General features: G+C 44.7%; 1 protein-coding gene across 7 annotated transcripts in view; it reads left to right on the forward strand.

Annotated features, from left to right (window-relative positions):
- Nucleotides 1–3594: 3594 nt before the first annotated feature.
- The window catches only part of LOC124014314 (liprin-alpha-2-like), a 261318-nt gene continuing 240532 nt past the window's right edge, over nucleotides 3595–24380 (forward strand). For all 7 annotated transcript variants that reach the window (XR_006835003.1, XM_046329152.1, XM_046329154.1 and 4 more), the window contains exons 1-2: nucleotides 3595–3850; nucleotides 10936–11190. Coding sequence is in view for 6 of the 7 variants with exons in the window: in XM_046329152.1 (XP_046185108.1) it covers nucleotides 10942–11190 (249 nt within the window). In the remaining variant the exon portion in view is untranslated. The remainder of the gene's footprint in view (nucleotides 3851–10935; nucleotides 11191–24380) is intronic.

The raw sequence follows: 24380 nt of genomic DNA on the forward strand, positions 1-24380 counted from the left end.
TAACACATGATGGGTATGGGGTCCATTTAAATTCAATCACTTTTTGTCAACACCCCTTTTGATTTGAACAAAACCTTCCAATCTTGCCCATTCTAGGAATGCTCAGTGCCATTTTAGTACATTATCAGCCAAAACATGACACCCACTCTGTTTCAAGAGCATGTTGTCTCAACCGATGGCAGGCACAACCCAAAAACCTCAGATGACGTAAAATAGGCTCTAAACTACAACATATGGGAATATGAAAAAAGAGTTTACACGTTTTTAGATAATTTGCGTTTAATTTTTTTTTAATTGACATATACAGTATGTCTCATGGTGTAGTGGGGTATGCAAAATGGGTCAACTTTCACCAACACGATGCCCCCATGAGCTGCAGTACAGTGTACCACACAAGCTGTAAACCGAAAGAGCTGCCTGAGTCCATGCCAGATTCAGAACCATGGACAGCGACACCACACTCAGGACAGTGTATCAGACAAACTGAAAGAGCTGCCTGAATCCATGCCAGATTCAGCACCACTGACAGGGACACCACACTCAGGACAGTGTACCAGACAAGCTGAAAGAGCTGCCTGAATCCATGCCAGATTCAGCACCATGGACAGCGACACCACACTCAGCCTGTTTGGTGACTCCAGACTCTTGTCTCCTACATTACCTGCGGTGGAGACAGGAAGTTCCCTGAGGCACTGGTCCAGAGCCAGCTTTGTTAATCAAGCTAAAGAAGGTTGTGGATAGGCCATTGAAAACAAAGGCAGGTCCTGGATCAGATCTTGTGGGTAAGTTGATATCACTGCATGCCACTACTGTTCGAACATCACTTGTTGCATGAACACCAGACCTTGGTTCAAATTCATGTGTATTTGTTTATTTAAATACACACAACTCAGTGCAATGTGAAATCATAAAGACATCCCACAGACCCTTTAAGGTCTGTGGGAAACCCTGCAGCCATACTTTATGAACATAATAGGCTTCTTTAATGATCTCTCACCACTAGTAATTGAATACCCATAAAACACAAAGCAGCCGGACTGTGTTAAAACATTTATAACTTGTTCTGTGAGAATGCTTGTTTTACAAAGCAAAATTATACTTGGTTCATCAACCTCTCCTAAACTACTTTAATATTTGATAAGCTGGAACATCACTATAGCCCCCATTGAGTTCAGGTTAGCGATGACCCATGTGTGGCTGCAACGTAGCTACATAAGAGAGTGGCTTTCATTGCATTTTCAAAGCTAGTCTGTTTGAACAATTGTTGAAGCCTACTTTTGACTTCTTTTTGTGAAGTGTTTTGGATTGCTCTGGACATTATATGATTTAATTGTATAGAAGGAACTCATAGAAATACAATGGTACCTGATAACCTGTAAAGCAAATACTAATATATAATAATAATATATGCCATTTAGCAGACGCTTTTATCCAAAGTGACTTACAGTCATGTGTGCATACATTCTACGTATGGGTGGTCCCGGGGATCGAACCCACTACCCTGGCGTTACAAGCACCATGCTCTACCAACTGAGCTACAGAAGGACCACAAATACTGTTAGATGCTCGCTTGACAGCTCTATGGATTCATCAAGTTGACTGTCAGCAAATATAAGTCAAAGTAGCTTAAAACAGAGAACATAAAGATATATAGAAAAGGTAAGGCCAGTCCAGTGGAGTTTGCATTCGTAGCTACATTTGTTTCCTATTTGGACATATTGATGTTTCTAGCTATCGGTAAACAGGCCCTGTTATAAATTCAGACCCTCAATTTTGATTGTATATTTTCAATCACAAGATTGCTCAACAAACTTCAGAGGGAAAAATGATTTACAAATACAAGATGAAGTATGGCCTTGTCTCTGGGTGACATTTTCAAATGAATGAACTTGACATTGCATTCAGTTTTATTGCAAACACACACTCACTATTTGAGAAAAGGAGACTGGAAAACTACTGATATTGCTCTGTGGCCATATTGTAGTGAAGTACACCTTGTTAGATGATTGTATATTCTGTTAGGGGGCTTCATTCATAACACATTAATAAGCATAACATATAAATTCATAGCTAATTAATACATATTTAAAGACTACTAATGCACACAGATTGCAGTATAGTCTTGGTATGCTCTAGCAATATGGTTTTCAGTTAATCTCTTAACTATATTGTCTTGTTTTGCACACTTTGTACAAAATAATAAAATGCAGTACTACAGGATATTTCTTAATAACGTAGCTCTTTATTAGCTAGTTTTAACTGGCATGTTCACTTATTGCCAACCAGGATCAACCTGCCCATGACCTAACCATTTGGGTGGTCTTAACCAATCATAGCACAGTATGATATGGCAGTAAAATGCATCCGATTACAATTCAGTATGTTTACACATATGAATATGACATATATGATCAAATGAAACTGCTATTTTGAAAGCCACAATCGAGGCTACAATTGGTCCCACATTCTTTCCAGATGCCAGTCAGTGTTTACCCGTGTCATAGAGCAGAAAGATAGAGGCATTCAAGAGGGTAATGCTGCTCGAGAGCACTGTAGGCCTATAGTGCTTACTAGACATCTTTATAAGGTAACCTAAGGCTATTCACCAATTGCTAAATACAACCCTGTGTGTTTAATCATATGACGAGATAAAGTATTGAAGAATCTCAAATCATAGACTCACAGTCACAGTGTGCATGACAATGTTTGTAACATCCATGAAGGTATGACATTTTTGGAACCTCTCGTTTTTTTAGGAGAGCAGAGGAAAAGTCTTTTGCGCATAATTTCCCTCCTCATCTTACATTACCATGTCTGTCCGGTCTAACATCTGTCAGTGGCAGACTGGCACTTCTACCTGTAGGAACGTCCTCAGGGGTGTCTTCATAAAAAAAACTTTTACTGCGTGCCCAATAAATGCTCCACAGAACCTAATATCTCGGGCAAAATGTTGTAGGTTTAAAGAGCAACAACTAAAGATATGGTCAACGTTGCAGTCGTCTGGGGAGATGTAAACATCATTGGAAGCACAGGCTCGATTACTACACAAATTATTCCGAGCCTGGCAGAAACCATCTCTGTGAAAGGGAAAGGTGAGATCGCAGGGAAGTGGAGGGAATATTTTTTATGAATGCATCGATCCGATTGTAAAACTGTGATGTGTGTTTTCAATAGGCTAACTGGACTAATACAAATACATGTTAAATGACATAACATTAGGCTGTGACAATATGATGACTGTATTTTTAAAAGGGATATTTATATATGTAATGTTAACAAAATATGGATTCCATATCATACAGTCATGTTGCAAATTCCTGACACTTCCAAATGTAATTTAGCATTATAATTCACAGCATCAGGCTGGCCATTACGTATGAGGCTATTCTACTTTTAAATACAACTTGTATTTTTCATCCAAGAAAAAATATATAATTGATGCACAAATTCTATGTGTCGTGAACATATTCTGGTGAGCAGAGAATTGAACAACTGCAACTTTAAGATACAGCACACCTCCCCTCCGCCAGCTGAAACAATGGTCTTTACCGACTCTTCTTCTCGCATCAGGAATTTGTAACATGCCATATTATTACCAATGGGTATATCTGGAGAACCAAATGTCACCACGGAACAGGGCAATTTCAAGTTTTTGAAAATGCCAGCGGTTTATGCCTCCGCACATTTCATCGGAGCTTTCTTGTCGCTGCGTTTTGCCATTGGAGCTTGATCCTAGGACTGGATTGGCCGCTAATGGTCCCAGCTGTGCGATTTCGTTAGCTCGCGGAGACCGCAGTTGTCATTGATCCATTGAAGGAGCCTACATACAGTAAAAGGAAAGGAAAAAAACGTAAGTATGGAAACTGTTTTGGGCGAATAGAATGTCATTGATTGTTTTACCAATTGTCTGTCGAGATAATGATTGCACCCCACGACCTGCTGTTTTGCACAGAGAGCGTGCCCAAGGTGATTTAGAAATAGGCAACCTCTCACCCTCAACTTCGTTAATGATGTGAAAGATGTTGGAGTAGCCTACTAAATATAAACGGACGTGCCCATAGCCTACATTTTGCGTTAGTATGTAACCAATGCCTATAGTATAGTGGAGAGCTAAAAAAAAATCCGGACACTGTCAGAGTGTAGCGAAAGAGATAGTTAAAGGGGGCGGGATGGAGAAGCATGCATGATGTAATGCACTTAGAAATGGCCAAGGATTCATCACAATTATCATTAAAGAGCATGGAAAACAATGTTACTGTGCAAAGATGAGATTAGCTCACTATTCCGCGCATGTCATGTGTTTCTGAGGAATAGAACAATGAGAGGGCTGTCATGAGTAGAATATGTGCGTGCCCCTCCTCTATATTAGCAGTGAATACTATTCACATCTGAGGAATGGGTGAAGATTGAGCATTCAGGCTCCTTCTGCTACACACACACACACACACACACACACACACACACACACACACACACACACACACACACACACACACACACACACACACACACACACACACACACACACACACACACACACACACACACACACACACACACACACACTAACAGATGGATGAATACCTAATTAAATCACATATATGCCCTTGACTCAGTAATTATAACACATTAACATCTCATTCAATTATGCCAATTCTATCGTCATGCTCTTTGTCACTGCGATGTCAATGTAGAAAATGACAGGTGAAACCACATGTACAAGCCATACCATTATTACAGATGCTCTGCTCATGTTGTCTGATGCTCCTCTGGGTGCCCGTCCTGCTGGATCCATGTGCACGTCTAACGTAGACCAGTGATTATAGTAAGATAATCATGTCACCTTAATGAGTATACAACTGAGTTGATTTCCCTCTGATGTACCTCCTTCATGCCAATACACTGTGCTTAATATGTCTGGTGAGAGAACAGCGCTTATTGCTACATGGGATCATGCAGAGGGCGACCGGTAGTAACAGGCAGAGAGAAAGAGCGGCCTTTATGTCTAAAAAATTATCATTTCATTTCATTTATGGCCCAATTTGCATAATTGCCAGACGCCAAAGTAAAGGTAGCATAAAATGCCCAGCTTTGCCATTGAAACGATGTCAGACTGACCCAGGCGACCGGCTGCAAATCAGATCTGGCCTTCATTGTCTTTTTGGCCCAGTTCTATCTGTGTTCTTATTCATCTCCATCGATTGATTGTTTGCATGACCTTGCTGTAGGGGGTTGGGGTATAGGTGAGGCCGTGCTCAGGCAACGCTGGTTTACATACACACACATGTAAACCCTCCTCTGCCCATTCTCTCCTGCTCCTTAACGACAGCGTGCTGGGTGAAACTCGACACTCAACCCCCCCTTCTCATCCCCACCCCGCCCCAGTCGGCAGCCCATTCACTAGTTGTGAGAGTCAGTGGGGTGGGGGGGAGACGTGAGGCTTTACTCAATGAATCAGCCACTCACAGGTCCTTTGCCCTACATTTGTGTCTATGTTGGGTTATATTACACCCACAGTGTAGTGAGCTCAGTGGCATGGTCAGATGAAATTGATTTCATGTCAGGAAAGCAGGCACTCCTTGCCTTGTGAATTTCTGACTCATTAAACATATGGAGAGGTCCTAGACTTGCAGTGGATTGAGTATTGTTTAAATGTAAGGGATCTTCCATCATCAACCATGCTAATATTCTGTGAACCTGCTTCTCAAGAGACTAGGGTTCTGTTGCAGTGATTGCATTGGAAGGGGTTGAATAGCTGTCTTTTTGGCAGCCAACAGCATTGTTGTCTGAAGTGTATTCGCGGGTATAGGCTGTCGTATGAATGGGAATTCTCTATCTTCTCCCTCATTCACAAAACTGCTGTGTCATCTGTTTCCACCTGTCCAAGTGCTACAGGTGCCAAAGTGAGAATGAGTGAGTGTGACTTAATAGTTTTCCGATACACTTAAGATCACCAAAGCATTCCACTGCTGCCCATTGGGCCTAGGCGCATGCCAAGAAATCAAACATGGACATTATTTAAAAGTAGATTTGCCTTTAGTCAGCACCAATGTACCCTCTAAGCTGCGCACACTTCCTCCAGGACTGCTGCGCAGAAGAAATGCCTGACCGTGGAGAGACACAAGAGATTGAACTTCACTGAGTTTGCCCCTTATACATCAACGTTTTTTCTGTGGTCGAATCAACGTTATAAACTGGGTGGTTCGAGCCCTGAATGCTGACTGGCTGACAGCCAGTGGGGCAGTGGGGGGCAGTGTTGTATTTTGACACAGGCTTGAATATGTAAATAAGCCAATAGGCAGAGGGGAAGCCTACATTATCTAATTATCTGTATGGTAATATTAATACATTTTATTTTGTAAAGTGGTTTCTTGCATCATACAACACAATGCAATTTACAGGCCCATGGTGTTACAGACTAAGTAAAGCAAATAATTAATTCATTTCAAGACCTTCTTAATGTAAAAACGTTTTTTAAAAGTCCCATGCAATGTAGGCCTGCATTGAACACCACATATAGGCTATAATCATAGAAATCAAAAGCTATTTCCAAGTGAAAATGTTGTGGGATTTGCTCCATTAGTTTTGTTGGTAGACCTACATGATGCTCAAATAGCCACAATAGCATTTTGGCTAATGTCTAAAACTGTATGGATACAGCATCAGTGTTCACTGTAAACACACACTGGAAGTTGCACAAAATTCTCACAACGTTGGAGTTTCAGAATACCTCAAATTTGCTCAGTGGCCTAAACAATTGGAGGGAACATTTGTACACAATGCCACATAAAATACATAAAATATACTATACAGAGGAAAGGTACAAGCTCATCAAATACACAACAGCCTTTCTGATGCATTTCAGTCACTTCAAACCAGACTTCCATCAGATTGAAATACTGTGAAAAGTACTGCCAGACTGATTTGTAATAGACTGTCATAGCCTCAGTTAAAAAAGTAAACATTGGATTACAGTACATAACTTCTTCTTCTACAAATGCCGTGATATGAAAATGCGGTCACATCAAAATGGGAACCCGTGGTCGAGTGCATGTTGTGCTGATGTAAGTCTTGCCGTTGTTCCTCACACAACAGCTCTCCACCTCCTGGTCATTCACATGGTGAAGAATGGAAACAATTGATCTCGACTCAGCTAATATTTCACACCGTAGAAATGTGTTTCACTTTTACTAGGTGTCTAGTTGAATGTGACTCATCAACGTGTGTTTTTATTTAGCATGCCCTCTATAACGTAGGCACAGAGGACTGCTTGGTACACAGGAAATTACTGACACAGTCAAATGATTGACATATTAAAAATAAAAAACAACTTGATATGTCATAACCTGTTAATAAGACCTACCTGTATGTCATTTCTGATGTGTCAGGACCAAATCGTTCAAATTAGAGCATTGTAATATTACTGACAATAAGGCCACATTGTGTCTCTGATGGGATTTCACCCTGATGTATAGGCTTCAGTTGATTTCTTTCATCCCTCTCTACACATCTTCCCATGTGCCTGGGTGTTGAGAACAGTGCTGAATAGCCACGCTTGGCTGTATCACTCTGAACCAGGCCCTTGTGTTGCTGTTGTGGAGCTCCTTATCTAACATCTACACGTTGAATTGTCCCCATTAATTAGATTAAAGTCAGGCCATTCAGGAAGTTAGAGGGAACTTGCTGATTTGTGGAGTGGTTAGTGCAGGACCATTGGGTCGAACATTTGTAAGTGCCTCGGTCCCAGTTCCAATGTGGATGTTTAGCCACCTGCTGTGCTGTAATATTTCTCATGACTTTTCATTTGTGAAGATTTTCAATGAAATATCTAAGATAATTCCTCGAAGATGCATGATGGCAATTCATATACAGTACAGTGATACTCCCAATGGCGGTTCCAGTCTTACACCTTCATAAAGAGAATGTAGAATCCTACAGTTGTCACCACAAGGGTTCAGGAAGGCTTTGACTGTATTGAGTGTGAGGCGCCCATAGAGATAGATAGAGGACTCCTCTTTATATCTGGAGGCATTATAGCGTCTGTGACAGCATGGGCAGCGCCAAAGAGGCTACAACCCATAGGAATCCACACCCAGTTGGCTACTTTGACCTCTTTAAAATGGTGGAAGCCCTCAATGGCGCTGCCCACGCTGAAACTGACTTTTGTTCACTTGAGGCCTCTATCATTCTCTGTGGATGCACCACAGAAGGTGTCAGTCTGCCCCCTATACACCACTCTAGAGGGCTGCAGTGGGGTTAGATGGAATCGGTAGTGGTGGGGGTTGGAAGACAGGGGGGGGGGGGCTCTGCACTGATTGGGAAGGTAACCCAGCCCTCCAATCCCTCTGAATAATTCATTAATTGGCATATGGCACAGGGAGCAAGACCCATTGATCCTGCCAGTGCACGTTCCTCCCACTTCCCCGCCACCTCTGTGGTGCAGAATGTGTTCTATTGAGCGTCTCATCCCCTCTCTCTGATTTGATATCATTCCATTTCATCCTTGTCCTTGCGTTTTAGTGGTTTTATGGGGTAGTTAGAAATGGGCGCCGAAGCGGTCGCGCTGGTCTTATTTGATTTTTTTTTATATACTTTCTATCGACTTAACCTGCCTCGTTTTCTGTACTGCATTTATAGACTCCACGTCCATTTGTTCTGGTTTGACTCGTTATTGGTTATTCTGACATAGCGGTCCAAATAAAGGATCGAATTGGCTATAGAGTTGTTTCTTATTGACAACATATTGATAACAGCCTCATATCTGGCCCATGATGGTGTAATATACAGATATGTTCAGACTAGGTTGTAGGCCTCTCTGAGAGTATCACTATGCTACACACAGCAGTACACGCATTTCTGTCTGTTTCATGTGACTATACCCCCTTAGACGGTGACATGAAAGCTGTGAGCTCTGTCCTGGGTGTATCTTAAACCACTGCATCACGTTCACACTACGGTGCATGGCAATAAGAAGCAGTCCACTACAAACACTGTCAGAGACACTAAACAATGTTCACTGTGTGTTCTATGTTAGTTTAAGAAGCCATGGGGTTCATAAGCCAACACACACTAACTCAAACCCCCCCCCCCCCCCTCTCCCGCCCGCCTGCCTCTGTACTTGGTAGAATTCACAGCTTATATAGGCGTGCCGCAGCGTAGCGACAACATACAGTGGTATCCTGGTGTTATGGGAGAAAATCGTTTGTCCAAGTAGCCAACCGAAATCTACTTTACCATAGTTGCAGAAATGGGAAAATCCATTGGTGGAATTTGTGTGTTTTCTTTGAGGATGAGATGGGGACCGATCGCCTGTTTCTGTGTTGCTGAGACAATAAGTTGAATGAGCTGTAAATCAAGTCTAATTGGTGTCATTAAATGATGAGTTATTATTGTGTGATAACAGTGTGCGACACTCAATTGTTTCTTCTCTTCCTGTTTAAAGACACGAACCCAATGAGCATCTGTAGTTAGGTCCTCCGCTGTACACAACCTGTGTTTGGAACAGTAGGGTTTTACTATACAGCTGGACCGCATGATCATCACGGACTCCAGCTCTCTAGTCTAGTCTGGTCTCTCAGGTTTAAATGGTAACGGATGGTGTCTGAACGGGAGGCGGTGGGAGGCTGGCTGTGTGCCGGGGCCTGCGCTGAGACCCCAGACTCCTGCTAGGACAGGCTGCTGGGAGACAGACTTGCCATTATATAGGCTACCCATCGATGGTGAGGGGACTGACCATAGGTCTGTCTATCGGTCTGTGTTTCTGTGACATCACATTTGTAGTGTCTGTGGTTCACGTCTCTGCTGAAGTGATGGAATGTTGGACAAGAGGACAGTGTGAATGCGGGTTTAAGATATGTCGGGTTGTTTCATGCGTGCATTAATGTGGTGAGTAATGGGGATGCGTTGTCATAGGTCAACATCTGCTTCTGTGAAGTTGTGGACACAGCTGACAAGGTACAGACTGGTGGAGGTGGAAGGCAAAGATCAGCCGAAACCTCCTTGGAATGATATAGCTTCAGATATTCACAATAATATAGATCTGCTGCATTATACAACCAGACACAGGCTGGCCCATAAAATAGTATGTGTTAAAACTAGGGCAGAACAAATGGCCAGTCTCCCAAGACGTTGACACAGCCTTGAAACACTGGAGAGATGTGGAGCCATGCTCCTAGTCTGTCTGTCTGTCCTGTCTGTCTGTCCTGTCTGTCTGTCTGTCTGTCTGTCTGTCTGTCTGTCTGTCTGTCTGTCTGTCTGTCTGTCTGTCTGTCTGTCTGTCTGTCTGTCTGTCTGTCTGTCTGTCTGTCTGTCTGTCTGTCTGTCTGTCTGTCCTTCCTCTCTCTCTCTCTCTCTCTCTCTCTCTCTCTCTCTCTCTCTCTCTCTCTCTCTCTCTCTCTCTCTCTCTCTCTCTCTCTCTCTCTCTCTCTCTCATACACACACACATTCTTGCCAAGAGAATCTCCCTGCCCTAAGCAAGTCACTGAGGCCCAGAGGTCTCTAAGCAGTCTGGCCCCCTACAGTGGAGACCCTGTCCTCTGTCATCCCTTGCGTCATGTCTCTGGTGTCTTTGAGTCTGAGGGAAGGTGACACCAATCAAGGCTTTGTAAACACAGGAAACACAGGGTTCATGCTGCCTCTAGATTAGATGGCGGCTCACGGTGCTGCAGCTCTGAAAGTGTAGGACTACATCATCTCTATTTCTGGTTGAGATCTTTGTATTTTTTATGACTGAAACACAGAATGAATCACCTAATCATCACGTAAAACATCAGTTTTATGTACAGGTTTATGGCTTGATCATTAGACTGTTGTAAGATCCAAGATGTTTTCCTGTAACAACATCGCAATAAAACTCCCTAGCCCTACCTCACATAGAACAACCACTGAGCATCACCCTCTGATCTGGCTAACCTTTGACCCCTTCCCCCCACCCAGGGTGAGATGATGTGCGAGGTGATGCCCACCATCAGCGAGGACACGGCGCTGAGCCAGCGGGGCTCCCAGAGCAGTACCTCGGACCCAGACTCCCACTTTGAGCAGCTGATGGTCAACATGCTGGATGAGAGAGACCGCCTGTTGGACACGCTGAGGGAGACCCAGGAGAGCCTGGGGATGTCCCAGCAGCACCTGGAGGACGTTATCTACGACCGTGACTCACTGCAGCGCCAGCTCAGCTCCGCCCTGCCACAGGTAACATACCTCTTCCTTCTTAATGTATGTTAAGCATACAGTAACATGAAGGTCCTTCATGGCTATTGGAGATGACAGTGGTTGTGTGTTCAATGCCCATACTGTATGGTCCAATTCTATTCTGAGGTAAAACGCATAGAAATTGATAGAAAACAACTGTGCACACAGGTATTGTACAGCATAGGAGTCAATTCCTTCCATGTGTGTTGAGCACTATGTTCTGGACCATGTGATACAGCTAGGTTACAACTAGGAGTTGGGTGGTCCGTCAAGGTTATTCCTTCCACTTCAGAGATGAGAAGGGTTGAATATTCATTGCACATACCATACAGTATGGTCCAATTTCTATATTTAAGCAATAAAGACTGAGGGGGTGTGGTACATGGCCAATATACCACGGCTAAGGGCTGTTCTTAGGAACGGCGCAAAGCATGCCACAAACCCCGAGGTGCCTTATTGCTATTATATACTGGTTACCAACGTAATTAGAGCAGTACAAATGATATCTCTTGCAATAGTCATGTCATTGAAAGTGAGCTGCTACACAATATTAGTTTCAAGGGCGGCAGGTAGCCAAGCTGCTAAGAGCGTTGGGCCAGTAACTGAAAGGGCGCTGGTTCGAATCCCCGAGCTGACTAGATGAAAAATCTGTCTGTGCCCTTGAGCAAGGCACTTAACCCTAATTGCTCCTGTAAGTCCCTCTGGATAAGAGCATCTGCTAAAGAACTGTAATGTAAATGCATTCATCCATAGTCGTCCCATGGCAATAAAAACAACACTTGCAATACAGTGAGGAGCAGTGAAATGGAATGGAATTGCGCTGATATTTTGGGTCTAGTGTGTTCATTGGTTGTTCGTTTTCCAGCGACATGGGCAAATAAGGGCTTGCCTAATAATTCCTATTAAAGTAGAGATTATCTCGCTGGCAGAAAGTGTGTCAGTAATTGTAGTCACAAGTTCCCCCTGCTTCTCTTGAGGTTTCACTGGAAGAAAAGAGGACTTTGTTCACAGGCGGTGCTGGCCGATACCGACTGTAAATCAACATGGTTTTAGAGACAAACAAAGCACACAGACTGTATTGGCTGTGATTTGATCACCAGGCAAACACTAACTTAAAAGCGGTTGTCGGGTCTTATAATACCATAATAATCTGGTCTTACCTCTGGAACATTTTAAATGTATTTTCTTAGAATTGATATAACCTAGATATGAACCATTAACCTTTATAGGTGACCCGGTCATAGGGTTACAGGCCAGGTCATAGGGTTACAGACCAGGTCATTGGGTTTCAGACCAGTTCATAGGGTTACAGACCAGTTCATAGGGTTACAGACCAGTTCATAGGGTTACAGACCAGGTCATAGGGTTACAGACCAGTTCATAGGGTTACAGGCCAGTTCATAGGGTTACAGGCCAGTTCATAGGGTTATAGACCCGGTCATAGGGTTACAGAACCGGTCATAGGGTTACAGGCCAGGTCATAGGGTTACAGGCCAGGTCATAGGGTTACAGGCCAGGTCATAGGGTTACAGGCCAGTTCATAGGGTTACAGGCCAGTTATTAGGGTTACAGGCCAGGTCATAGGGTTACAGGCCAGGTCATAGGGTTACAGACCAGTTCGACTGCATTTCAGTCCTGCCACAAAAGGACCAGCTGACATCATGTCAGTGATTCTCTAATTAACACAGGTGTGAGTGTTGACTAGGAAAAGGCTGGAGATCACTCTGTCATGCTGATTGAGTTCTAATAACAGACTGTAAGCTTCAAAACGAGGGTGTTGCTTGGAATCATTGTTCTTCCTCTGTCATCAGTGGTTACCTGCAAGGAAACACGTGCCGTCATCATTGCTTTACACAAAAATGGCTTCACAGTAAGATTGCACTTAAATCAACCATTTATCGGATCATAAAGAACTTCAAAGAGAGCGACTCAATTGTTGTGAAGAAGGCTTCAGGGCGACCAAGAAAGTCCAGCAAGCGCCAGGACCATCTCCTAAGTTGGTTCAGCTGCGAGATCGGGGTACCACCAGTACAGAGCTTGCTCAGGAATGGCAGCAGGCAGGTGTGAGTGCGTCTGCACACACAGTGAGGCAAAGACTTTTGTAGGATGTCCTGGTGTTAAGAAGGGCAGCAAAGAAGCCACTTCTCTCCAGGAAAATAATCAGGGACAGACTGATATTCTGCAAAAGGTACAGGGATTGGAATGCTGTGGACTGGGGAAAAGTCATTTTCTCTGATGAATCCCCTTTCAGATTGTTTGGGGCATCCAGAAAAAAGCTTGTCCGGAGAAGACAAGGTGAGCGCTACCATCAGTCCTGTGTCATGACAACAGTAAAGCATCCTGAGACCATTCATGTGTGTGGTTACTTCTCAGCCAAGGGAGTGGGCTCACTCACAATTTTGCCTAAGAACACAGCCATGAATAAAGAATGGTACCAAGTCATCCTCTGAGAGCAACTTCTCCCAACCATCCAGGAACAGTTTGGTGATGAACAATGCCTTTTCAAGCATGACGGAGCACCTTGCCATAAGGCAAACGTGATAACTAAGTTGCTCGGGGAACAAAACATCAATATTTTGGGTCCGTGGCCAGAACTCCCCAGATCTTAATCCCATTGAGAACTTGTTGTCAATCCTCAAGAGGCGGGTGGACAAACAAAAACCCATAAATTCTGACAAACTCCAAGCATTGATTATGCAAGAATGGGCTGCCATCGATCAGGATGTGGCCCAGAAGTTGACTCTTTGCACCAACTTCATGTAATTGTCAATAAAAGCCGTAGACACGTATAAAATGCTTGTAATTATACTTCAGTATTCCATAGTAACATCTGACAAAAATATTTAAAGACACTGAGGCAGCAGACTTCATATTTGTGTCATTCTCAAAACTTTTGGCCACGACTGTATGTGGTGTGATTTATTCATTCATGTGACTGTGTTTGAACTCAGGTTTATTTGGATTCTTGCTCCAACTGTATATTTCGCCTTAGGGAGTCTCTCACCCTCTTCAGCTGCTATTATAACACCGGCATACCGTACAGTAGAGAGGCTGGCTGGGGGAAGTGAAAGAGAGTGATCCTGGACCAAAACACACATCTCCTTGTGAAAGACAGGGTTTGTCGTGCTCTGTTTGGAAACACCGTTCAGTTGTCAGTATGCATCGCCCAGATTGATGAGAAGAAAAGTCGGGTAAATATTAAAATAGCCACAGCGCTCCACAGGACATGTTTTTACAGCTACAACCTCTACTTCAAACTCCAACTCGCTGCGTACATCTGCTGCAGTGGTAGTAGTATCTTCCCGTCATGTCAGTCAATTTATGCCGCTTCATTCCCGGATGAAAACGTCTGGGGACGGAAAATGAAATGGCGACAAAATGAAATAGCTCTGCCATTATCCCACGTTTTCTGACAGACGTTTCCTCTGCTAGTAAAACACAGATAAAACTCAGATAATGATGTACGGCTTGTCACTGTCTGACAGCGATGTTGACGTACTAGTCTGTGGCGCTCCTAGGCACCATTTTAAATGAGATGTCACCAGGCAATCTGGATCCCTCCCCTGATGTTACCCCCATCATGCACAAATGCTTCCATTAATGAATGTGGTGGCAGCATTTCTATAAGCCTGTGCGATATCAATATCACACTAATGCTTCATGAGGCAGTTCGTTGGACTTGGACCTCTGTCATTGTGGGGAGGTTCTTACCCAGGAGAAAGGTTGGCTCCTGTTTCCCATTTTAATGGATGACTGATAAAGAGTCCGTGTACAGAGAGAGAGAGTCTGTTGGACAAGGAACGGGATAACGGATTTTTACAAAACAGTGCACAAAACATTAAGAACACGTGCTTTTTCCATGACATAGAATGACCAAGTTATTCCAGGTGAAAGCTATGATCCCTTATTGATGTCACCTGTTAAATCCACTTTAATCAGTGTAGATAAAGGGGAGGAGACGGGTTCAAGGATTTTTAAGCCTTGAGACATGGATTGTGTAAGTGTGCCATTCAGTGTGTAAAAATGGGCAAGACAAAAGATTGAAGTGCTTTTGAACTGGGTATGGTAGTTGGTGCCAGGCACACTGGTTTCTGTCAAGAACTGCAACACTGCTGGGTTTTTCACGCTCAACAGTTTCCTGTGTGTATCGAGAATGGTCCACCTTTCAAAGGACATCCAGCCAACCTGACAACTGTGGAGCGCTTTTGACACCTTGTCCCGACGAATTGAGGCTGTTCTGAGGGCAAAGGGGGTGCAACTCAATATTAGGAATGTGTCCTTAATGTTTTGTCCACTCAGTGTATATCTGTAGTAGACTGTCATATGTTAAATCATTTTGACAGTGCTTGGTTATGTTTGTAGTATCTTTCAAAGCACTTTGAACCATTGATTTTTTTCAGTCCTACAAGGCAGTGCAGGGAATTAAGTAAGCTGGCAGACATAATTATTTAGGGTAGATCTTAAAGAGGCCGAGAGATAGCTGCCGGGTGAGTGAGTTTGTGTTTGTGTGTGTGTGTGCATGTGCGTAGAGAGGGTGGTGAGATGAGGAGAGATGCAGATTCTTTTTTCAGAAATGGAAGTGGCCTCATTCAGTAGCTTGTGGTGGAGCCACACCGGTATCTCTCTCTCTCTCTACTAACAGAGAGGTCTGTAGCAGCAGGCTTCAGATAGGCCCCTCCCAACCCTCCTCCCTATAGTCACCCCCCCCCTCTCTCTCGTTCTCTCTCTCTCCATTTCTATGTCAGGGTCACGACTCCTCTGTTCCTTGTCACGTCACGTTTGGCTGATCGGAGTGACATCCTCCACGCCTTGAGGTCATATCCTATCCGCGTTGTGCATAACAATGCAACAATATCCCTCTTTCCATCCATCCCGCCGTCCGTTGTGTTGTGGTCCAGAACAGAGGTGTGTGGGGTGGGGTGGGGTGGGGTGGGGGGGGGGCATGGAGTGGTGGTGGGCAGTGGGCAGCCATTAGCTCCCTTTGTGTGGGCAGCTCATGCCCGCTTGGAACCCATGCAAGGTAGCGCCGGCTGCCAAGAAGCCATTGACTTTAACGGCATGGTTAAGCCGCCGCTGTCTTTGTAAGGGCAGCACGTGGCGGACACGCTCACCCGAGACTGTGGTGACTAGTGAGAGAGGGAGAGGGCCTTTGGACGGCCGCTCAGCTGGTAGCACAACAAACCCAGCTGGCAGTGGGCTCAGGTCCTGCTGGAGGCTCTCTCTCTCTGGTGTCTCTGTCATGGCCGTCCAAACAACATGGACTGACTGGCTGCCCAGAGCAGAGACGGCCGTGGTTCTGTGTCCTGCTCTTTCCACACCGTCGGACTTTGACAGCACTCCTGCACCTGTAGGAGTCCTGCCTTACTCAGTATGCTAAGGTTGATCATGCCCATATGAGCTTCGGGTCATTGGTTAGTTAGCTTAGACTGCGAAAACAGACTGTAGATATTCCTCTGCTGTGCTCTTTAAAAGCATTATTTCAACTCCCAATGCAAAAGCACATCTTCTTTTATTCATTCATCCCTGTGATATTTTTTTTCCAAACCTCTGCTACAGTGGACCACTGCTCTCTTCAAATCAAATCAAAATCACATTTTATTGGTCACATACACATGGTTAGCAGATGTTAATGCGTGTGTAGCGAAATGCTTGTGCTTCTAGTTCCGACAGTGCAGTAATATCTAACAAGTAATCTAACAAATTCACAACGACTACCTTATACACACATGAGAGACTGAAAAACAGCTTCTATCTCAAGGCCCCTCATAGGGGGGTGTAAAAGTTTCTCTCAAAGCACTGAGTTAGTGATGACTGTTAAACAGTCATCACTACCTCAGAGAGGCTGCTGCCTATATTGAGACCCAATCACTGGCCACTTTAAATCAAATCAAATCCAATTTTATTTGTCACATACACATGGTTAGCAAATCAAATCAAATCAAATTGTATTTGTCACATACATATGGTTAGCAGATGTTAATGCGAGTGTAGCGAAATGCTTGTGCTTCTAGTTCGACAATGCAGTAATAACCAACAAGTAATCTAACTAACAATTCCAAAACTACTGTCTTATACACAGTGTAAGGGGATAAAGAATATGTACATAAGGATATATGAATGAGTGATGGTACAGAGCAGCATAGGCAAGATACAGTAGATGGTATCGAGTACAGTATATACATATGAGATGAGTATGTAAACAAAGTGGCATCGTTAAAGTGGCTAATGATACATGTATTACATAAGGATGCAATCGATGATATAGAGTACAGTATATACGTATGCATATGAGATTAATAATGTAGGGTAAGTAACATTATATAAGGTCGCGTTGTTTAAAGTGGCTAGTGATATATTTACATCATTTCCCATCAATTCCCATTATTAAAGTGGCTGGAGTTGAGTCAGTGTCAGTGTCAGTGTGTTGGCAGCAGCCACTCAATGTTAGTGGTGGCTGTTTAACAGTCTGATGGCCTTGAGGTAGAAGCTGTTTTTCAGTCTCTCGGTCCCAGCTTTGATGCACCTGTACTGACCTCGTCTTCTGGATGATAGCGGGGTGAACAGGCAGTGGCTCGGGTGTTTGATGTCCTTGATGATCTTTATGGCCTTCCTGTAACGTCGGGTGGCGTAGGTGTCCTGGAGGGCGGGTAGTTTGCCCCCGGTGGTGCGTTGTGCAGACCTCACTACCCTCTGGAGAGCCTTACGGTTGAGGGCGGAGCAGTTGCCGTACCAGGCGGTGATACAGCCCGCCAGGATGCTCTCGATTGTGCATCTGTAGAAGTTTGTGAGTGCTTTTGGTGACAAGCCAAATTTCTTCAGCCTCCTGAGGTTGCCTTCTTCATGATGCTGTCTGTGTGAGTGGACCAATTCAGTTTGTCTGTGATGTGTATGCCGAGGAACTTAAAACTTGCTACCCTCTCCACTACTGTTCCATCGATGTGGATAGGGGGGTGTTCCCTCTGCTGTTTCCTGAAGTCCACAATCATCTCCTTAGTTTTGTTGACGTTGAGTGTGAGGTTATTTTCCTGACACCACACTCCGAGGGCCCTCACCTCCTCCCTGTGGGCCATCTCGTCGTTGTTGGTAATCAAGCCTACCACTGTTGTGTCGTCCGCAAACTTGATGATTGAGTTGGAGGTGTGCGTGGCCACGCAGTCGTGGGTGAACAGGGAGTACAGGAGAGGGCTCAGAACGCACCCTTGTGGGGCCCCAGTGTTGAGGATCAGCGGTGAGGAGATGTTGTTGCCTACCCTCACCAGCTGGGGGCGGCCCGTCAGGAAGTCCAGTACCCAGTTGCACAGGGCGGGGTTGAGATCCAGGGTCTCGAGCTTGATGACGAGCTTGGAGGGTACTATGGTGTTGAATGCCGAGCTGTAGTCGATGAACAGCATTCTCACATAGGTATTCCTCTTGTCCAGATGGGTTAGGGCAGTGTGCAGTGTTAATGCGAGTGTAGCGAAATGCTTGTGCTTCTAGTTCCGACAATGCAGTAATAACCAACAAGTAATCTAACTAACAATTCCAAAACTACTGTCTTATACACAGTGTAAGGGGATAAATAATATGTACATAAAGATATATGAATGAGTGATGGTACAGAGCAGCATAGGCAAGATACAGTAGATGGTATCGAGTACAGTATATACATATGAGATGAGTATGTAAACAAAGTGGCATAGTTAAAGTGGCTAGTGATACATGTATTACATAAGGATGATATAGAGTACAGTATATACATATGCATATGAGATGAATAATGTAGGGTATGTAACATTATATTAGGTAGCATTGTTTAAAGTGGCTAGTGATATATTTTACATCATTTCCCATCAATTCCCATTATTAAAGTGGCTGGAGTTGTGTCAGTGTGTTGGCAGCAGCCACTCAATGTTAGTGTTGGCTGTTTAACAGTCTGATGGCCTTGTGATAGAAGCTGTTTTCCAGTCTCTCGGTCCCAGCTTTGATGCACCTGTACTGACCTCGCCTTCTGGATGATAGCGGGGTGAACAGGCAGTGGCTCGAATGGTTGTTGTCCTTGATCATCTTTATGGCCTTCCTGTAACATCGGGTGGTGTAGGTGTCCTGGAGGGCATGTAGTTTGCCCCCGGTGATGCGTTGTGCAGACTGCACCACCCTCTAGAGAGCCATGTGGTTGAGTGCGGTGCAGTTGCCGTACCAGGCTGTGATAAAGCCCAACAGCATGCTCTCGATTGTCTATCTGTAAAAGTTTGTCAGGGTTTTGGGTGTCAAGCCAAATTTCTCCAGCCCCCTGAGGTTGAAGAGGTGCTGCTGCACCTTCTTCACCACACTGTCTGTTTGGGTGGACCATTTCAGTTTGTCTGTGATGTGTACGCCGAGGAACTTAACTTACCACCTTCTCTACTTATGTCGCTTCGATGTGGATAGGGGGCTGCTCCCTCTGCTGTTTCCTGAAGTCCACGATCATTTCCTTTGTTTTGTTGACATTGAGTGAGAGGTTGTTGTTGGTAATCAAGCCTACCACTGTTGTGTCATCTGCAAACTTGATGATTGAGTTGGAGGCGTGCATGGCCACACAGTCATGGGTGAACAGGGTGTACAGGAGGGGGCTGAGCATGCACCCTTGTGGGGCCCCAGTGTTGAGGATCAGCAGGCTGGAGATGTTGTTTCCTACCTTCACCACCTCAGAAAGTCCAGGACCCAATTGCACAGGGCGGGGTTGAGGCCCAGCTTGATGATGAGCTTGGAGGGTACTATGGTGTTAAAATGCTGAGCTGTAGTCAATAAACAGCATTCTTACATAGGTATTCCTTTTGTCCAGATGCAATAGGGCAGTGTAATGGTGTGTCGTCTGTGGACCTGTTGAGGCAGTATGCAAACTGAAGTGGGTCTAGGGTGGCCGGTAAGGTGGAGGTAATATGATCCTTGACTAGTCTCTCAAAGCACTTCATGATGAGAGAAGTGAGTGCTACGGGGCAGTAGTCATTTAGTTCAGTTATCTTTGACTTCTTGTCTACAGGAACAATGGTATCTTGAAGCATGTGGGGACAACAGACTAGGATAGGGAGCGATTGAATATGTACAGTGGGGCAAAAAAGTATTTAGTCAGCCACCAATTGTGCAATTTCTACCACTTAAAAAGATGAGAGAGGCTTGTAATTTTCATCATAGGTACACTTCAACTATGACAGACAGAAAAATCCAGAAAAATCACTTTGTAGGATTTTTCATGAATTTATTTGCAAATTATGGTAGAAAATAAGTATTTGGTCAATAACAAAAGTTTATCTCAATACTTTGTTATATACCCTTTGTTGGCAATGACAGAGGTCAAATGTTTTCTGTAAGTCTTGACAAGGTTTTCACACACTGTTGCTGGTATTTTGGCCCATTCCTCCATGCAGATCTCCTCTAGAGCAGTGATATTTTGGGGCTGTTGCTGGGCAACACGGACTTTCAACTCCCTCCAAAGATTTTCTATGGGGTTGAGATCTGTAGACTGGCTAGGCCACTCCAGGACTTTGAAATGCTTCTTACGAAGCCACTCCTTCGTTGCCCTGGCAGTGTGTTTGGGGTCATTGTCATGCTGAAAGACCCAGCCACATTTCATCTTCAATGCCCTTGCTGATGGAAGGAGGTTTTCACTCAAAATCTCACGATACATGGCCCTATTCATTCTTTCCTTTACACAGATCAGTCGTCCTGGTCCCTTTGCAAAAAAACAGCCCCAAAAACACCCCCATGCTTCACAGTAGGTATGGTGTTCTTTAGATGCAACTCAGCATTCTTTGTCCTCCAAACATGACGAGTTGAGTTTTTACCAAAAAGTTATATTTTGGTTTCATCTGACCATATGACAGTCTCCCAATCTTCTTCTGGATCATCCAAATGCTCTCTAGCAAACTTCAGACGGACCTGGACATGTACTGGCTTAAGCAGGGGGACACGTCTGGCACTGCAGGATTTGAGTCCCTGGCGGCGTAGTGTGTTACTGATAGTAGGCTTTGTTACTTTGGTCCCAGCTCTCTGCAGGTCATTCACTAGGTCCCCCCGTGTGGTTCTGGGATTTTTGCTCACTGTTCTTGTGATCATTTTGACCCCACGGGGTGAGATATTGCGTGGAGCCCCAGATCGAGGGAGATTATCAGTGGTCTTGTATTTCTTCCATTTTCTAATAATTGCTCCCACAGTTGATTTCTTCAAACCAAGCTGCTTACCTATTGCAGATTCAGTCTTCCCAGCCTGGTGCAAGTCTACAATTTTGTTTCTGGTGTCCTTTGACAGCTCTTTGGTCTTGGCCATAGTGGAGTTTGGAGTGTGACTGTCTGAGGTTGTGGACAGGTGTCTTTTATACTGATAACAAGTCCAAACAGGTGCCATTAATACAGGTAACGAGTGGAGGACAGAGGAGCCTCATAAAGAAGAAGTTACAGGTCTCTGAGAGCCAGAAATCTTGCTTGTTTGTAGGTGACCAAATACTTATTTTCTACCATAATTTGCAAATAAATTCATTAAAAATCCTACAATGTGATTTTCTGGATTTTTTTCTCATTTTGTCTGTCATAGTTGAAGTGTACCTATGATGAAAATTACAGGCCTCTCTCATCTTTTTAAGTCGGAGAACTTGCACAATTGGCGGCTGACTAAATACTTTTTTGCCCCACTGTATATAAACACACCAGCCAGCTGGTCTGCGCATGCTCTGAGGACGCGGCTATGGATGCCGTCTGGGCCAACAGCCTTGCGAGGGTTAACACATTTAAATGTTTTACTCATGTCGGCCACGGAGAGGGGGGAGGGGCGTAGTTCTTGTTAGCGGGCCGCGACGGTTGTACTGTATTATCCTCAAAGCGGGCAAAGAATGTGTTTAGTTTGTCTGGAAGCGTGATGTGAGCGTGACATGGCTGTTTTTCTGTTTGTAGTCTGTGATTGTCTGTAGACCCTGCTACATACGTCTCGTGTCTGAGCCATTTAATCGCCACTCCACCTTGTCCCTGTATCGGCATCTCGCTTGTTTGATTGCCTGGGTGGTGGTCCAAACAGAGGATCCGCTTCGGGGGTTTCCTTCACCAGCTGGAGGAGTCCTCACAACAACACCTTACTTGTGGGTCAGTCAGTGAGTGAGTGAGTGAGTGAGAGAGAGAGAGAGAGAGAGAGAGAGAGAGAGAGAGAGGGAGGGAGGCCACAGGGCCTGCAGCGTGGTGTTGGGACCATGTGACCTGCCTGTGTGTACCTTCTCCCTGAAACAGGCTTCGTCCTCTGGTGCACTCAGCTGTGTTACTATACTGTAGTCAGAGAGCCCCAGGCCCTTTGTGTGTCTCCCACTCCCTACACTGTTTAGTTACCAAAACATGGCCGCCTCGTCTAAAGGCTGCTCCGGCTGTTCATTTCTACTGCTACTGGTCCACTGGGAAAACTCAGCTCAGAACAGCTGAAGAGGGATATTAAATAACCGATTGGGTCACTACTTGATACCAACAAACGCCCCATAATATCTGTCCCTCTGCCCTCCCTAAATCATGGCATTGAATGGTTCAGCAGACTTTTAGCCCTTCATAACTGGCTACGAGACGATCGCAGCTCTGTGGGTGTAACATTTATTGACAATTTTGATACTTTCTGGAAACAAAGCTCATTTTATAAGGAGGATGGGATCCACCCAAATCATTTGTGTTCCTGGATCATTTCACAGCATTATGAGGCTGTGCTTAGACAAAGACTTATCAATGACCCAAGTCCAGCTCATTTAATCCCTACCATTGTGTCGCTGAGTTGTCATAATGCTTCAGCAAATGAACATTATCCCAGGGGCGCTGGAAGACAGAATGTAAGTAACCTAATGTATGCCCCTCTTACTGCCCTGAATGCCTCTGCTGATCCTGCAGCTATTGTATGCAGTAATCATGTGCCCATGAACCAGTTATACTGTTAGCATGTAGGCGGTGTGCGCTGGCAGGAAGTCCACTGTGTGCATCTCACACAGCACTAACATAAATAACCTGAGCATATCTACTCCTGCTAAGCTTCCAGTAAGCGATTAAAAACAATAAAGCATCCCAGAAAAGTGATAAAAATAGCCCACATTAACATATAGTTGAAGTCGGAAGTTTACATACACTTAGGTTGGAGTCATTAAAACTTGTTTTTCAACCACTCCACAAATTTCAACCACTCCACAAACTATAGTTTTGGAATGTGTCATGTTTTGTCATTTATTATCATGTCTTGTCCCTGTGCTCCCCATTCTATTCGTTTCCCTCTGCTGGTCTTATTAGGTTCTTTCCCTCTTTCTATCCCTCTCTCTCCCCCTCCCTCTCTCACTCTCTCGCTCTCTCTTCTCTCTATCGTTCCGTTCCTGCTCCCAGCTGTTCCTATTCCCCTAATCATCATTTAGCCTTCCCACACCTGTTCCCGATCCTTTTCCCTGATTAGAGTCCCTATTTCTCTCCTTGTTATTCGTTTCTGCCCTGTCGGTTCCTTGTCTAGAATTCACCGTGCTGTGTTTGTGTATCGCCCTGTCGTGTCGTGTTTTCCTCAGATGCTGCGTGGTGAGCAGGTGTCTGAGTCTGTTTGGTTCAAGTGCCTTCCCGAGGCAACCTGCTGTTCACCTGCTGTTCAAGATCGAGTCTCCAGTTTGTCCTCGTCATTTCGAGTGAAAGTTGTGTTTTTTGATTGTATTTACTTTACTGGATTAAAGACTCTGTTTTCGCCAAGTCGCTTTTGGGTCCTCTTTCACCTGCATGACAGAAGGAACCGACCAAGGAATGGACCCAGCGACTTCAGACGCTCGTTACACTGCCGTCGAGATCCAAGGAGCCATGCTCGGCAGACACGAGCAGGAATTGTCTGCTGCTCGCCATGCCGTGGAGAACCTGGCCGCTCAGGTTTCCGACCTCTCTGGACAGTTCCAGAGTCTTCGTCTCGTGCCACCTGTTACTTCCTGGCCTGCCGAGCCTCCAGAACCTAGGGTTAATAACCCACCTTGCTACTCCGGGCAGCCCACTGAGTGCCGCTCCTTTCTCACGCAGTGTGAGATTGTGTTCTCTCTCCAACCCAACACATACTCTAGAGAGAGAGCTCGGGTTGCTTACGTCATTTCACTCCTTACTGGCCGGGCTCGAGAATGGGGCACAGCTATCTGGGAGGCAAGGGCTGATTGCTCTAACAAGTACCAGAACTTTAAAGAGGAGATGATTCGGGTTTTTGACCGT

Source organism: Oncorhynchus gorbuscha, linkage group LG25 (assembly GCF_021184085.1).
Source record: "Oncorhynchus gorbuscha isolate QuinsamMale2020 ecotype Even-year linkage group LG25, OgorEven_v1.0, whole genome shotgun sequence".
Classification (NCBI taxonomy): Eukaryota; Metazoa; Chordata; class Actinopteri; order Salmoniformes; family Salmonidae; genus Oncorhynchus; species Oncorhynchus gorbuscha.